General features: G+C 42.5%; 1 protein-coding gene across 6 annotated transcripts in view; it reads right to left on the bottom strand.

Annotated features, from left to right (window-relative positions):
- Positions 1-16260, bottom strand: part of MCTP2 (multiple C2 and transmembrane domain containing 2) — a 244812-nt gene that overhangs the window by 128595 nt on the left and 99957 nt on the right. For 3 of the 6 annotated variants that reach the window (XM_040493757.1, XM_040493756.1, XM_040493759.1), the window contains 2 exons: positions 13773-13808; positions 2099-2263 (listed from right to left, as the gene is read on the bottom strand). In XM_040493757.1, the coding sequence (XP_040349691.1) occupies positions 2099-2263; positions 13773-13808 (201 nt within the window). Of the gene's footprint in view, positions 1-2098; positions 2264-3618; positions 3789-13772; positions 13809-16260 lie in introns of those variants that run through there. The other 3 variants (XM_040493760.1, XM_040493761.1, XM_040493758.1) reach the window with 2 other exon arrangements.

The following is a 16260-nucleotide window of genomic DNA, read 5'->3' as shown; positions in this document are numbered from 1 at the left end:
GGGCCCCCCCCCCCCCCCCCCCCCCCGAGAAAGCTAAACTTTCTGTTTGGGAACGAAAGGGACTTTGAGGGTTCTGGAATTGGCAAAACATCGCTACCCTCTTAGCTCACCCCCCAGATTCAATAATTTCTCCAGCAAGTTAAAAAAGAGTAACCCCACAAGGAATTACCCCACCAGGAACCATAAATTATATAGGTATTATATACACAGAAAACACATCTCAGTAGACATTTACAGTTGCTCCCTCTCACAAAAGAGACTACGGATTGGTGAATCGGATGCAAGTAACATTTTTATTAGCGCATCCACTCAGTGCTGGCCTAAGGAGTATATAAATTAGCAGTTTGTGGTGTTAATTAACATCTGTCCGATGCATTGCGTGAGAAACCCGTAACTTGCACATTTCAGTCTGAGTTTCCTGAATCCGGTCACTCGAGTGTGAAAGACTAAGAAGCCTCACGGCTGCCACACCGCGAGATGACGCAGGGTGGTGTGAAAATTCCACAAGTGTTTCTGTGTTCTCCGATCGTGTGTGTTTGATCAGTTAGCAGCATTTTTGCTTTTGTTTCATTTACGTCGAGATTCGATTCGTGACTAAAAATCAGCAGGAATGCCGGGCACTGACTTATCAGGCTCTAGAGTCAACTATGAAATTCTAGAAATCCTAGCGCCAAACTATTACCGCCAGGGGAATCAGGGATAACTCGGATGTCGGCTGTAGCCCACATCACGTATTATCATTTCAGCTGTTTTTTACATTGAGCTTAATATATCAGCTCACAGAATTTAGAAACCACGGAAGAAAAGAAACTCAACCACACAAATTAAATGTGATATTCCTCAAGGGGGCAGGTAGCAAATGCTGGGCTAATTCTGCACTTCACCTTACCCCGGGGGGGCTGAGCGTACTTAGCGATGAATAATTTTTCTTATAAATCCTTAGCCTGACCCTGGCTGGCTACAGGGACCTTCGTGGAGAGATGTGTTCACTCTGGCTACGTTCACTGTAAGGTACAGCCTGAAACTAGCTGGTTAAAATAAATGCCTGCATATTTCGGCTGTTAACCCGCCTCTGATTTTTCGTATTTTTCAAAAATGATTCTCCAGTGTGAGCTTTAATTCTTTACTCCTTGTGGTGGGGTAAATGATGTTTAATGTTTGATTTTGCACTTAAAAGTATACAGCAGAGACCAACTTCTGCTCCCTAAATCATTTTCCAATTGCACATATCTTCATCTGTTAACGGACTCTACACGGGAAAGCCCGAATTGCAAATATCCTCGGGTCTATTTTCAAAATCTTCTACCAATGTTTTGTTTGGTTTGCATTTTTTTTTTCCATGTAGCTTTTGGCAAGTGACTTAACTTTCAAGTACCCTCGTTCCCCCAATCCATAAAACTTAGGAAATATTCCTGTCTGACAGTTATGTAAAACGAATTAATTACCATGGTTTGGAGACTATGGTTTTTGAAATAAAAACCACGCCAAATTACTAAGATTAAAAATTAAGTGGAATTTGTTTCGGGAGAAGAAGATGATTGATTTTTAAAGGCGGCTACAAACGCCATTACTTTTGTTCAAAAAAAAAAATCACTAATACTTTAAAAACAAAACCACAAAAAACCCCACATCAAATGTCTGTCTATTTTGGGTGTTAATACCTACAAGTAAGAGAAAGCAAAAAGTAGATGGTTTTGAGAACTTTTTACTTTTCTCAAATGTTTTCATATAAGTATATTACACTATTATTTTTGTAGGATTTTGAAAATATTTGGTTATCCCGTTCCTGCAATCTATGAAACAACAGCTTGCTTATTTTCAAAACAAAAATAAATCAATGCATCCAAATCTCTTATTTCATAAGCTTTCTCTAGCACCAGTTAACTACATTAAAATAAATTATGCTAAGCAACCAAACAGGTATACCAATTGGCTTCAGTTATAGATTATTTTGTGGCCCGGGATGCTCCTAACACTGTTACGAGGGCGAAAAATAAAATTCTCCTCTTCTTGTGAAATTTAGAGTGGGAAACATTTTTTTTTTCAGTCCTTTTATTACAAAAAGTATGCTTCTTCTTAAGGAATTGACAGAACTTACCTTACTTTTATACCTCTGGTCTCCCAGTTTTAACTGGACAAACATTTCTGTCATGCTTCCTCCTGATACATTCTTCCCTTCCAACAAGGTTATACTTATAATCCCATTCCAGAGTTGGTTCTTTTTCAAGGACTCTGAGAGTCGCAAGTTGCGTATCAAAGAGGACTAAAGCAAAGAAAGAAGAGGACAGATCAACGTGCTGATAATTCCTGAGTGTGACTTTGGTGATCACAGAAATTCCAGCTCTCAGTATGGGGATCAGGAATAGCACTCCCTAGCTGCTGAAAGTGTTACTTGTCTTCAGGATTTGGCCAACCTGCAGGCACAGTTATGTGGTTTCCTTCTCCAGCCCTGGACTTCTAAAGTATAGTGAAGGATGATTAGGAACAACGCTTGGATTTGGCCCTGGCCTATCCTCCCACCCAGATGTGCTCCGTGGTAGGAATCCTTCAGCTATTTTAATAGAAGGAAGGGAAGAAAGGCATTCTGGGAACAGAGAGACAGGAGCGAGGCATTGCTTTGCAGGCAAACAAAATACCTCTGGGCATTTAGCAATAACGGTTTTGAATTTATCCTTCACACTCAAATCTGTCCACACTTCCCTTTATTCCTTGGGCTGCTCCTAAAATGCCCAACACCACAGTGAGATTCACAACTCCAGATACAGCCTGGAAGCAACCAGCCAGGCAAATGCGATTTGCAGATCTGCAGGGAGGGGAAGGATGTATAACGTCCTTAGCACGGCGCCTGGGATCCAGTAGAGATTGGGTAACTCTTTACTTGTTTGTTTGTTTTTTTTCCTTTTCTAAATTATATTACTCATGCACACTCACACACACCTTAAACAGAATGTAGAGGAGAGCAAACATCCCCGGTTATTAAATTATAAAGAGGACACGCACACTTTATTTTTAATTTCCACTATGGAAATTTCCAAACACGCACAAAGGCAGAGAGCATGGTATATAAATCTCCACGTGCTGATCCATCTGATTCCACCTTTTGCCCATCCGACTTCATCTAGCCCTTCACTCTTTTTCTCGGGCTGAAAGAGTTGAAAGCAAAACCCATATGTGTTTTTACAGAAGCACCCTGCCGTGACCACATTCAACACAAATAACCATAATTCCCTTAATATCGTTAGACACCCAGCACAGAGTCACATTTCCCTGAAGGTCTCCACCGTGTCTTTTTTATGGTTAGTTTGTCTGAATGAGGATCCCCACCCGATCCGCATGCTGCATTGAGTTGGTGGAGTTGATCTACGTTCGCCGCTCGATACGTGAAATGGTACGAGCAGAGGCGGGCGTATTTGAAGGAGAAATAAATGGACTGGAGAATGTAAATGGCATAAAGTACCATAGTAAAGCCATGAATTTCTAACACTATATATTCGTTCCTGTCATCTACTCAATATATCTTCGAGATCATTCAGACACCAATTCGCTCGGACACCAGTTAGTCACAATTTATCACAACAAATGGTATGTCAGTACCGTATTAATTATATACCAGCTTACCTCATCCAACACATGTTACTCCACCACTCTTAATAAATGGTGCGGCAACAAGCCACCAAGCATTTGATCATTTTATGACGACCTTAAGCAAAGCACATTCAAGGAAGTCCACACTCTCAAACTTCACATCTGCGCTGCTCTTCTCTTAAAATGCACACACACACACACACACACACACACACACGCACGCACGAGTTTTGGAGGTGCCGAGACAGAGCAGGGAGGGGGCAAGGGAAAATAATTCATTTTAAAAAGAAAAAAAAAATCCCTCTCCTCTGGAGAACATGAACGATTCTTTCTGAACTTCTATTTCCAGTTTGGTTGTGGAGAGAATATATTCAATAAAAAAAGCTTTATGAAAGTATTAAAGTCAAGCGATTTCATGTTAATTAAACACAACACACACCGACACAGTACACCAACAGACACATATACAAACATATATGCGTATGTGTTTATAAATTTATATTTGAGCATATAGATGTGGATAAACTGAGTACATTTTATAGCTTATTAAGCACACGGGCTGAAAACTTCTATCTTTAAAAGGAAAATGAGATTTTGATTCATATATCCGGCTACAATTCCCTTTTTTTTTTTCCTTTTTCTTCTTAAAGTTTGACTTGCCAACCAACAAGCTAAAGCATGACCTGTCCCATGGCCATGCTTCAAAGTTCCGACAGATATATTCCTCCCTAAACACTGCAACTATTTCAAAATCCTTTTTATAAAGAAGGGAGTAATGTCCACATGGGATCAAAGGGCATCCTCCAGTCTGGCAATTGCCTAAGAAAAATGGCAGGGCTTCCATGAAATATGCCCTAAAATAATTTTGTGGCTTGGTATGTCCTAATTTCAAATTGGATGTTTATCTTGGAAAGGCTTCTATCTAACTTGTCCATAAAACAGCCCCACTTAGCTCTATGAGCTCTGTGAAAATGGAATCCAAAGCTGGTTATTAAGAGGGCCGAGAGATAGGTTCCATATGGCGGAACAGCATGGGAGGGCAAGGCTAAGGCCTACATCAGGCGCGGCTTGGCTGGATCTCCTGATCTATCCACGACACTCGTTGCATTACAGCATAACATCTGGATTATTGCTTGTAATGTCCCTGGGAAATATCCACTTTCCATCAAAGCCTTTATCTATCTCAGTTGGACTTTGAACATTTTAGTATTTAACGCAGTCATGTTTGATGTGACGGACTTGCTCTTTGCTGTCCAAGATTTTTTTTTTTTCTCCTCACTAAAGGCAGGGTAGGAGAAGTGAGCTATTTATTGTGGAGTTCACAGATAGAAAAGAACACAAGGCCTTTATTCTACATATTTCGCCCGCAATCTTTTCTGCAAAACCTGCTTTCAGGTGATGTCCAAATAAAGTTGCACATCTACGAACAACATATTCTGGAGTGTGTGTGTGTGTGTGTGTGTGTGTGTGCGCTTTAAAGAAGTCTCGTAATTACTTTAACATGTGTCTTCAGCCTTGGGGCAAGTGATGAGGCCTCAGACCAGGGCTGATGGGGGAGTACTGTCCGGGCCATCCTGTGCACTCTCTGATGCGGGGCCGGGCTCCCCAAATCTGCTGTGCTCTTGGAACAATCCCTTTCTCCCCCCAATAAATCCACTCCTCTGCACTCACCCTGTTAGCTCCATAGCTCAGGTTTTCACGTCTGTGCCTGAGCCCATAAGTGAAATTTGTCATCTTAATGCAGCCTGGAATGTGAAGGGAGACAAGGAAATGACCCATCAAAGGAGAAGCCCACCCCACCTGAGCTGAAACAAACACCAGGAGATAGAGCAAAGTTTCTGGGTCCTGACCCTAATTTCTCAGCCGACATAAAGGATAAAATATAGTACATCAGGGTTTTGCTATTTGTCTCCTTCCTCCCAAAGGAATCAGAACCTTTTACTATTTCTATGTTGTTTCATTCATAGGCTCTCTCTCTCTCTTCCTTGGCCCCCCACCCCACCAAATCCACACCCTTCTTCTGGACAGAAATCATAACTTCCATCTGAAGCACACACGTTCGTTATTACTGGTGAATCCGAGGTATGATACTTATTTTTTTATTTATTTATGTTTTAATTTTAGAGAGAGAGTGTGTGCACGAGAGTGGGGGAGAGGGAAGGAAGGACAGAGAGAGAGAGAGAATCTCAGGCAGGCTCCATGCTCCATGTAAAGCACGATTCAGAGCTCCATCCGACGACCTTGGGACCATGACTTGAACTGAAATCAAGAGTTGAACACTCAACCAAAGGAGCCACCAAAGTGCCCCTGAGGTTCAATATTTAACTTTGAAACAGACTGACTTTCAGAAAAAATGAAAAGCTGCAGAAACAATTCACTTCCGGGTCATGACAATCCCAGGGACAAGGAAGGAAGGGGGGAAAAAAGAGAACAGGCCTGAAGGTAAGAGCTGTGGACCTTCCACTCCCAACAGGCGGAGAATCTTCACAAGTTTCTGATCTAGGAATAGGCTCTCAAAACAGAGAATGGACTGTCATTCCTGGGGACATAGAAAATGGATTCCAGCTTAGCCACATGCATTATTTAAGGATTTGGGCCAAGTGGCATGCTGGGAAGATGGAGATATGGGCTCTGGTCTCTTGGCATGGGTGCTTAAGAAAACCCAGAAATGACAGGCCTGTCAGCCAAGTGCCTCCTCTCTGTCGTGGGCCAGGAAGAACGGCAAGGAGGTTAAGAGTTAAGAAAGAGCTTGGAAGGAGTAGCATGCCGTCCGGGAGCCGGGGCCACAGCCTGTAGTCATCAAAAGCAACATTACAGCTAGCTGTGCCCCTCTCTGGGACACACTATGCTGATGGATACCACAAAGTCATTACCCGAAGTACTCCCTTGGGTATGACAAAACACCAAAAAAACTTTTTTTGAAGAGCCAGAAATGAAAAAGAAGGGCAGGGCAAAAATATTTTCTCAAGATTGTTCCAGGAAGGCATACCTAACTAGGTGCCAAATATCATGTGGGTAACTTTTCTACCGTCTCAGTTACTGGAGTCTAGAAACACGTGTTCCAACGCTGCCGATGGGTCCTATTTCGACTCTCATTGATTCGTTTCCCTAAGTCACTGTGAGAAAGGAGGTGGCAGTGGAAACAAATGCACAGGGGGAAAAAAAAAGTCGCTAACTTTGTAAGCAAAATGAACAACACAACAGGATTCGACTCTGCTAGGCATTGCTTAAGAAAAGCGAAGGGAGAACATTCGGTCTATAAAAGGTTCCCTTGAAATATTCCTTCCAAGCATTTTTAACATGTAAAACAACTGTTCATTGTCAACAGCTTTTATAGCATGACATGAGAAGGTCCATACATGCATCCAGCAGGCTCCCAGAGAAGCTCCTTCTTGGCGGCTTCTTATATCATCCGAAGAGGATGCTGTGGGCATAAATTCTCCTAGAACTACACAAAAATCTTTGCCTAAGGATATAAAGAAAGCCTTTTAAATCTCTCACGTGGACACGGACCATGAGATTTGTATTTGTATGGGAAAACTAGATTATAGTCTCGAGGAAAATGAATAATCTGTAGGTTGTACAGACATATTAGCTGTAAAAGTTTTAGAGGAGATTTAACATTTTTTTTTTCATTGCAAAGTATCATTGCTCTGTTTTTGCACTCAAAAATAAGAATTAGATTAAGATTAAAAACAACAAAACGATCAAGTCTATAAATACCCACTTCTTAGGGCTTAGGACCAGGAAAATGTTCCTAATGCATTTCTTCCTATCACTGAAAAAGAAAAGAAAAGAGGGGCGCCTGGGTGAGCAGTTGGCTGAGTGCCCGGCTCTTGGTTTCAGCTCAGGTCATGATCCCAGGGTCATGGGATTGAGCCCCATGTTGGGTTCCATGCTAAATGTGGAGCCTGCTTGGGATTCTCCCCCCGCGCCTGCCTCTCTCTCTCTCTCTCTCTCTCTCTCTCTCTCTCTCCCCCCTCTTGCCCCTCTCCCCACTCATGTGCTCTGTCTCTAAAATAAATACAATAAAATACAATAAAATACAGTGATTCAACAAGATTTTCTTTTTCACCCTAACCTCTAAGAAGCTCAAAGTTAAATGTTGTGCTCATATGTAATAACACCCATTGTCTAGTATTTCTGGATTCACCTGTGTCACCCTGCTGGCCTTCCCTTTTCTGTTCCATATTTCTGTGTCTCTCCCTCACTTAAAATACTTCAAGGGCGGGGCACCTGGGTGGCTCAGTACCGAACTTTGAATTCATGGTTCATGAATTCAAGCCCTGCGTTGGGCCCTGGGCTGACAGATTGGAGCTCAGAGCCTGGAGCTTGATACAGATTCTGTGTGTGTGTCTCTCTCTCTCTCTCTCTCTCTCTCTCTCTCTGCCCCTCCCCCACTTGTGCTCCATCTCTCTCAATAATAAACAAACATTTAAAAAATTAAAACATAAACAAATAAAGTAAATAAAACAAATAAAAACTAAAATACCTCAAGGGCACCCCTATCCAGGACGGCCGTACCTCGCGGTTCTCAATCAAACGTGCTTCAGCATCCCCTGGAAGGATTACAGAAAGATTGCGGGGGGCCCCATCCCCAGAGATTCTGATTCAAGAGGTCTGAAATGTTGGCGGGGTAGGCGTGGGGGGGCGGGTCACAAATTCTCATTTCTAACAATTTCCAGGTGATACCGATGCTGCTCCATTTTGAAACCCCAACTGGTTGAAGCCTGATAATAAGTACATCAGACCACTTGCCGTGGACCACACTATTTTATACTATCCTATCTCCATTCCCTTCTTCCTCCGTCTCATTTGGTTAAGATTCACTGCAGTCCTCCTCTGAAAGTGTGCTCTGTCTTCAGCACTCAGCCCACCTTGGAGGCTAGGAAAAGGTCTGACCGTGCCCTCTGAATACCCCTCCCTCCCTTCTCTCAAGTCTCCCGCTGACTGGGCAGTCACCACGGCTAAGTCCCGTTCATCTGTGAATCCTCAGGATGTGCTCAGTGAGAAGGTTTCGGCTGAAGTGGATTCTCACGTGAAAAGTTTAGGAAGGCAGTGGCTCTGTTTTTCTGGTCTAGAGCACACACAAGGTTTGAGAGTGCCCACAGATCCGGGGCCTTACCTGAGCCACGACCGAGGCCCCCAGAAATGAGGATGATCCCTAGAGATCATTCTGCCCAGGGTAATGCTGACCTTGACTTCACAGCAAGGCAGCAGAGGCATCAGGGTTAAGATATTCAGCATTGGGCCCATGCCCAATAGATGATAGATAGATAGACAGACAAGCAGACAGACACAGACATTCAGACAAGTAAATTAGGTTAAAGAGATATAGATATATTAGACAGATTTCGATTAGAAAGATAGATAGGTAGAGATAGTTACCTAAATTTAGAGACTGCCTTCCAGAAGTCCTAGATGTCAGATGTAAACAGAAGGAGAGGGGCACCCGGGTGGCTCAAGTCGGTTAAGCGTCCAACTTCGGCTCACTTCATGATCTCACAGCTCATGAATTCGAGCCCCACATCGGGTTCTGTGCTGACAGCTCAGGGCCTGGAGCCTGCTTCGGATTCTGTCTCTCCCTCTCTGGCTCTCTGCCCCTCCCCCGCTCATGCTCTGTATCCCTCAAAAATGAATAAACACTCAAAAAAATTTTTTTAAATAAACAGAGGGACAGATCGAGCAAAAAGGAGAAAAAAAGGAAAGCAGAAAAAGGGAAAGAAGGCAGAGAGGATAAAACCTAAATTCACGCAGAACCATCATCATGTGATTCCTGATATTTGCAAAGTAGTGACCATTCTAAAAGTACCCAAAAAAAGCCAAAAGCGAAGGCTTTGCCTGATAGGCTGTATCCGAACCCACCAGAAAAAGAAAACCATTCCTGGGACCGAAGGTGGAGGGAATATCGTGCAGAGAACAGGTGCGGGACGGCCGAGAGACCAAAGAGGCAACGCTGAGAATACCTAAGGTAAGCAGCAAAAAAGGACAGCCTAACCCTCCCCGGGCTGGAGTGGGAGGAAGACAAACTTTCCCTGCCAAGGTCCAGAGAGTAAGAATTTAGGCTTCAGGCCGCTAGGTCTCTGTCCCAACTACAATACTCTGTCACTGCCAGTTAGAGACGACGCCTACACAGGTGCACACCGCTGTCACAGCGTGGCTTGCGAAAACAGACACAGGGCTGGCTTCCGCCGTCAGGGCTGAACTTCTGCAAACCCGGGGCTGGCCAGGCAAGAAGAGTCAATACCGGGATCAGGCTCACCCTGAAGCCATAGCAGGTCTAAAGGCAAATGAAAAACGCAGCCCGTGCCGAAGACCCCACGAGAAATAGAAGGCAAAAGGAGAGATGACCGTGGAAATTCTCCCACCCTGTAGTCTCCTACCGATTCCAGCTGGAAGCCACCTGGCAGGGGAACCTAGAAAACGTATCCTGTGGTTATCAGCCCCTGGAATAACAGACAGGAACAAAGACACAAGGAGAGGACGCTGAACAGCCCCCAAAATGGCACCACTGGCCAACTAATTTCATGCGGAAGAAAAAAAAAGCCACACTGGCCCAGGTCGTGTCTCTTCCCTCCGATCGCGGACCCACAACTGCATGAAACAGTGGTCAAAAGAAGGGCTATGCAAAATAGTCCCCCCCCCTTTTTTTTTCTTCTTGTAGGAGGTGTGGGAGGGGGCATAAGCAGCAGGCGCTTCAGGTCGGGATGCTGACAGCCAGGGGACAGCCCGGTGACATTGGCAGGCAGTGGCCCTCTTAAAGCCCTCGCCCTTCCGGGTTTTGTGTTTCATGGAGCAGGCGGGTATGATGGCGTTGACCTGACACCACGGATGCCACTGGCCCTTCCTGTGCCTTCTTCATTCTCTAACATGCCGCCAGGTGGCTTCTCCCTACAAGTGGGCTAAGCCCTGCACGGGGGTCGTGTGCACTGCGGATAAAATCAAACTGGCTAAAACTGACACAGAATCTGCTTATGTGAGCCTGCATATATTTTTGTGGGGAAAACATTTTTTTTTTCTGTTTCTGAAAACGGAATCGCACGAAAACCCTCCACCCCCACCCCGCAAGGTTCTCATCACAGGGGAAATGCATCTAAAGTAAAAGAAAGTGTAAATAAAGAACTGTGGTCAGCCACAGAACCTACAAAAACCCAAATGAAAGTGCAGGGGAAGCAGGTAGGTGTGGATGTACGTACTCAGATTTCTGAATACAGTTAGTGATTTGCAGGGTTCCCCCCCCCATTAAGCTATCTGATATTAGAGAAGTCACTGCTGTTAATTTTCCATCTCTGTTAAGTGTTACATGCATTAGAAAGAGAGAGGAAGGTTTGGAAATCTGTTCACAGCCAAGATTGTGTAGAATAAATGTCTAAAAAGAGCTAGTTATCTGATTCAGGCCCTATGAAATCAAATTCTCAATTCTCATGTGAAAAAGGCTCATCAGAAGGTAAACAGAGGCTTTGGGAGAAATCTGAACCTACTTTTAAAGGCGATCTCTACAAATTTACTACGTTACGGTCAAGGTCAACGTAGTAAGAAAACACTTCACAAGAGAGTCTGCCGCCCTTGGCCTCTATGGATGGATGCAAAATTATAAACTTACAGGGCTTAAGAAGCAATCATCTAAATAAAGTTAAGCCATTAAAAGAATAAGATTGAGGTGAAAAAGTCAACAACATTTTACAGATAATATACTACTTCGGACTGGTAACATTTTAGATAGTCATAGCTGAGTAATCTTCTCTATGTCAAACTTCTGTTACCTAATTTTTAAATATAATATAGAAATCCTAAAAAAAAGCAGCTGACAGTTTAAAAATACCAAGATAGGTTGATCAGGGCATTTTAACTACTTTTCCAGAAGGTTAATCACAGGACCTCCAGATTTTCCACGTGACTCAATTTCATAAGCGAAATTCGAAGCTCTCTCACTTTCCTCTCCCAAACCTGCAAACTCTAAGCTGTGAAAAGTTAACCTGACAATTGAAATTCTCCACCAAGATATAAACCGCATCTCTCCTGTAAGATCATGAGTAGCATTCAACGAGCTCTATTCATCAAAGGTTTTATTAAACAGGCACGGAGGGTCTGGGCATTTATTAAGTCTCTGAGCCCAGCGCACTGAAGTCAAAATTCTAGAAACGACCATGATAGGGATAAAAAAAAAAAAAAAAAAAGAAAGAAAGGAAGAAAAGAATACAGCAGCTGTGGTCAGACACAACTCTGCAGTACAGATATAAATACTGGTCTCCAGGATCCACTGTTCCTTTCATATTTTTGATATCTTTATCCAGGCCGTCAACATTTTTTCTCTCCTTCCTCATTCCTTTGGCCATTCTTCCATAACCTCTCCTGTCCTCCCTAGACTCCAATATTCCCCAAGCTCACAATTTTTCTTTCTAGCCTTTATGTTCTTCCACAAACTGCCAGTTTTCTTCCACAGACCGGAGCTCCCTAACTAAAGATGGTTATTGATGTACAGTACCAGTATTTTAGTGCAGCAGCAGAATCAATAAACGAGAAAATACTGCTTTGTCAGGCTTCTCCAAAGCATGCCGGGAAACTTTACTGCTTCGGATGGTCACAGAAGCTCTTAATATGGGAGAGCAGGAGCTGGGCTCCCCTCTGTGGCAAGAAATGATCATCTTCTACCCTCTAGTGACTATAAAGGAAGAAGACAAAAGTTGGAGGATTTTCTGAGACCGTTTCACATTATTATTTATCGTCTCTTAATTTCACTTCAAAAGAAAAAAAAAGAGAGAGAGTCTTGTATACCAAGTGAACTGGTTAACAAAACTTATCGTAGTTATCCTTAACATGTTCCAAATGCAAAGGGTCTGTCTGCGTCGCAGAAGAGGTAGGCTTTGGTTCCTTTGGGTTTTAAAAAGCAAGGTTTGGAAAGTTTGCTATTCCTCCTAAATGACCAGTGCCAGTCAGGTGACAATTCTTTCGCTCTCTCTCCCCCACAGACACACTCTTACCAACACTCAAAATCTCTGTTTCATTTGCCTTGTTTGACGCAGCACTGAACAACTCAAGTACGGTGAGATGAGAAATTCGAGCTGGTATACGATTTGTGCACTTATGTGTGTGTGTAAATAAACGTACACACAGAGATGGTCGGTGTATCCGCCAAATACACACACACACACACACACACACACACACACACACATCACAGCCACCTCCTTGTTGGTTATTTCTCTTTAAAAGGAGCAGAGGAGGGGCGTCTGGGTGTCTCAGTCCCTTAGGCATCTGATTCTTGGTTTTGTCCAAGGTCATGATCTAATGGTTCGGTGAGTTTGAGCCCTGCATCAGGCTCAATGCTGGCAGCTCGGAGTCTGTTTACGATTCCCTCTCTCTCTCTCTCTCTCTTTCTCTCTCTCTCTCTTCTTTCTCTCTCTGCCCCCTCTCTACTCACGCTATCTCTGTCTCTCTCAACATAAAATAAACTTTAATTAATAAATAAAAAATAAACTTAAAGAAAGTAGCAGAGGAGCTAAATTAAGTTACAAATACCTTTTTGGTTTTGTTTATGCTTACACCAATTTTGACATTTAATCACTGGATTGCAATGTATTAATTTAATAACCAGATAAATGAATAATGCATTCCTACCTTGATACACATAGACCTTTTACAAATTGGACGGCAGTTTATAATTGCTTAAAACGATACTAACAATGTAAAAAAAAAAAAAAATCGCCAGTACATCATGAAGAAATCTTTCAAGAAACTCTCAGCAGCAAAGGTAATAAACAGTAAAATAAGAGGAATATAAAAGAGATTTATAAAAGATACCACCTATCCCTCTCAGTTAATCTCAGTAATGCCCCTACAACACCAAAGCTAGTGTCCATCTGATGGTATATAACTTCCTAAAGGACTAACCCTAACTGTGCTACACTCCAAATAATCCAGGCTTAATGAAGTGGAACGTTCTAACGTGGCTGGCACCTATAAAATGTCACCACTAAAACAAGTATATAAGTTCAAACATCTGGCTATGCTCTTATTACACGAAACGTAAAAGGGAGGTTGTTTCCTTCTTATTCATAGCCACAGTGAGAGGAAGAGAATGCTGTGGCACGTAAAAGTTGGTTAATACCAATCACGTATACCTTTGTGCTTGCAACAAAGATGAACGTTTCGCCAAATGGCATAAAAAAGAAAACAACTATATTTACCTTGCTGGCACTCAGCCGCTTCCGGTTTGACCAACGCTAGGGATTGAGTCCATTGGATGGTGAAACAATGGCAAAATGAAAGAGAGAAATAGAATCGTTAATGACGATTCTGTGATTAGTTAGATGGCGCGGACTATATTCAAACAACTAACACCCACGTTCCGAGGTCAAAGAGAAAACACGTTGGAGCAACAAAACAGAAACAGAAAACTCACGTTTCTGTGGTCGTGTTACAGGATTTTCCCACAGTGTTCAGTAATGAAAAGACAAGGACGTACAAATACTGCTCAATCTTTAGAAGTATCAGTTCATAGTATGAGAAGGATCTCCATCCTTAGGATGTTTTTAATTGCCTCAAAACTCTGTTATTTCACCTCTAAACGCAAATTGGAAAGGCAGATTTCCCCTACTTGAAATATTCTCATAGTATTACGAAAATGTTTAAGAAGTTCATGGACAGTGTTCATGAATATTTAGGTTTCCATACTTTTTGATATTAAAAACAATCATTCCATTTATCCCCCCTGATCAAGCCTCAATATTCAAAATAATGGGAAAAAAAATCTAAGCCACTGCTGCTGCACAATTAAAAAAAAAAAAGCAAAAACAGGCTAATACAGCACCGAGGGAGGGAAGAACAAATTTTCTGAACGGCAAGTAACATCACCACTGTTCTCTTTTGATCTCTCATTTGTCATGCTAAGGTTGCTGAATTTCATCTACAATTAAAATTCTTTCCTAGCAAAATCCTCTCATTACCCCCGTCACCGTCCAGTACTGTGAGGCTCTACTCTGGCTGGTTAACCAGCTAACTGGATGTTAAAACTTGGATAAATTTGGGAGATTACAATACAATTATGAATCTAATCGAGCAGACCACGCTTGCTATTATGCTTGAGGAAAAAAATACCTTTAGGCGAATGACCTATCCACTTTGACAATACATCTTCCCCATAAGTTAGAAACCAGAAAATAAATGGTCTTTGGGGGGAAATCCTCTTAACATTCTGGTGACCAGCAACCAGAAACAGGGGTCCAGAAACAACTTGAAAATATTCTTTATTAAAAAAACACTTCCCCTAGTGAAACTGGGAGTTCAACATCTAGCTCATGATGCAGGGTCACAGATGCTGCCATATGGGTATTAAACTCAGTTCTTTTACTATTTTCCCAGCACGGTACTGAAAAACATGATCAGTACAAAATCAAAGCACCAAAACAAGCACCAAAATCAATTCCTGTCTTCTAGGTATGCATGGCTATTTAGGACCCTCTGACCTAGAATTCATTGGATGCGTTAATGATCATAAAAGATCAACAAAAGAGATGAGGAAATTAATGGAAAGTGAATATGCCTGTCTGCTTACTACAGTCCGAAGAACTACCAAGTATTGACAATTGACCCCATGCCAAGCACTACATTTGATAATCTCCAACTTCACAGTCCTGTGAGATACTTTTTTTATCCTCATTTCACACATGAGGGAATTGTAGCTGCGAGGTTAAGTAATTCTGCGAATGTGACCTGATCGCTTAATTTCTCGAAGCTAGAAAGGAGCGGAGCTGGGATTCAAACCCAGGCAAGTCTGCTGACTGAGCCCACAATTCGAACTAGAATCCTATTTTTGCCAAGAAAAAGAAGCAGACAGCAGGTTCATCAGCCTTCCAACTGTACCATGGCCTACATACAATCCTTAAATCTCTGGACGTGAGGGTCAGTCTGTAGTCACTTTGCTCAAGTTCAGATTGTTGTCAGCCTGGGATCCAAAGTGACAAAGACAGTCGTGATGGAAATTTACAAACAAAGTGATTCCCGATCAAATGATCTATTGTCTTTCCAGGCTTCGGTGTTAGTTATTCCCATTTAAAAACCCAATATAGGGGTGCCTGGGTGGCTCAGTCGGTCGGCCGTCCGACTTCAGCTTGGGTCACGATCTCACAGTTTGTGGGTTCGGGCCCCCCGTCAGGCTCTGTGCTGACAGCTCAGAGCCTGGAGCCTGCTTTTTGGATTCCGCGTCGCCTTCTCTCTCTGCCCCTCCCCCACTTGTGCTCTGTCTCTATCAAAAATAAATAAATGTAAAAAAAAATTTTTTAAATAATAAAAACCCAATATAAAAATGGGTTTTCACTGAATGAAAAGAATGAACGTTTTCTGATACCTATTCTATCCAAAGGGCCCCCCCCCCCGATATAAACTGCATAAGCCGAGTAACCACACAGGGCCCAGGAAGGATTATTCCTTTCTTGGGTGTATTTTGATCAAGTACACAAACAGAAAAAATGAAACTACTGATCAGAACAAATGGGAGTGGGCAGGGCTTTCTATATTATAATATCCCATAAAATATACAGACAAGAAATATATTTTACCCTACACCTCTGCCAGATAAGCAAAGAATAAAGAAAATGAGAAAGCACATGAGCAGGCAGGCTGACAAACTCTTGAAGACAGGACGTGGTGGGTCTAAGGAAAAAAGGACCAAACTCA

The sequence above is a fragment of the Herpailurus yagouaroundi genome, unplaced genomic scaffold (genome assembly GCF_014898765.1).
Source record: "Herpailurus yagouaroundi ecotype Mexico unplaced genomic scaffold, PumYag 185, whole genome shotgun sequence".
NCBI classification, from domain to species: Eukaryota; Metazoa; Chordata; class Mammalia; order Carnivora; family Felidae; genus Herpailurus; species Herpailurus yagouaroundi.
Note: the sequence above shows the minus strand (reverse complement) of the source record. Positions and strands in the feature narration are given on the sequence as shown.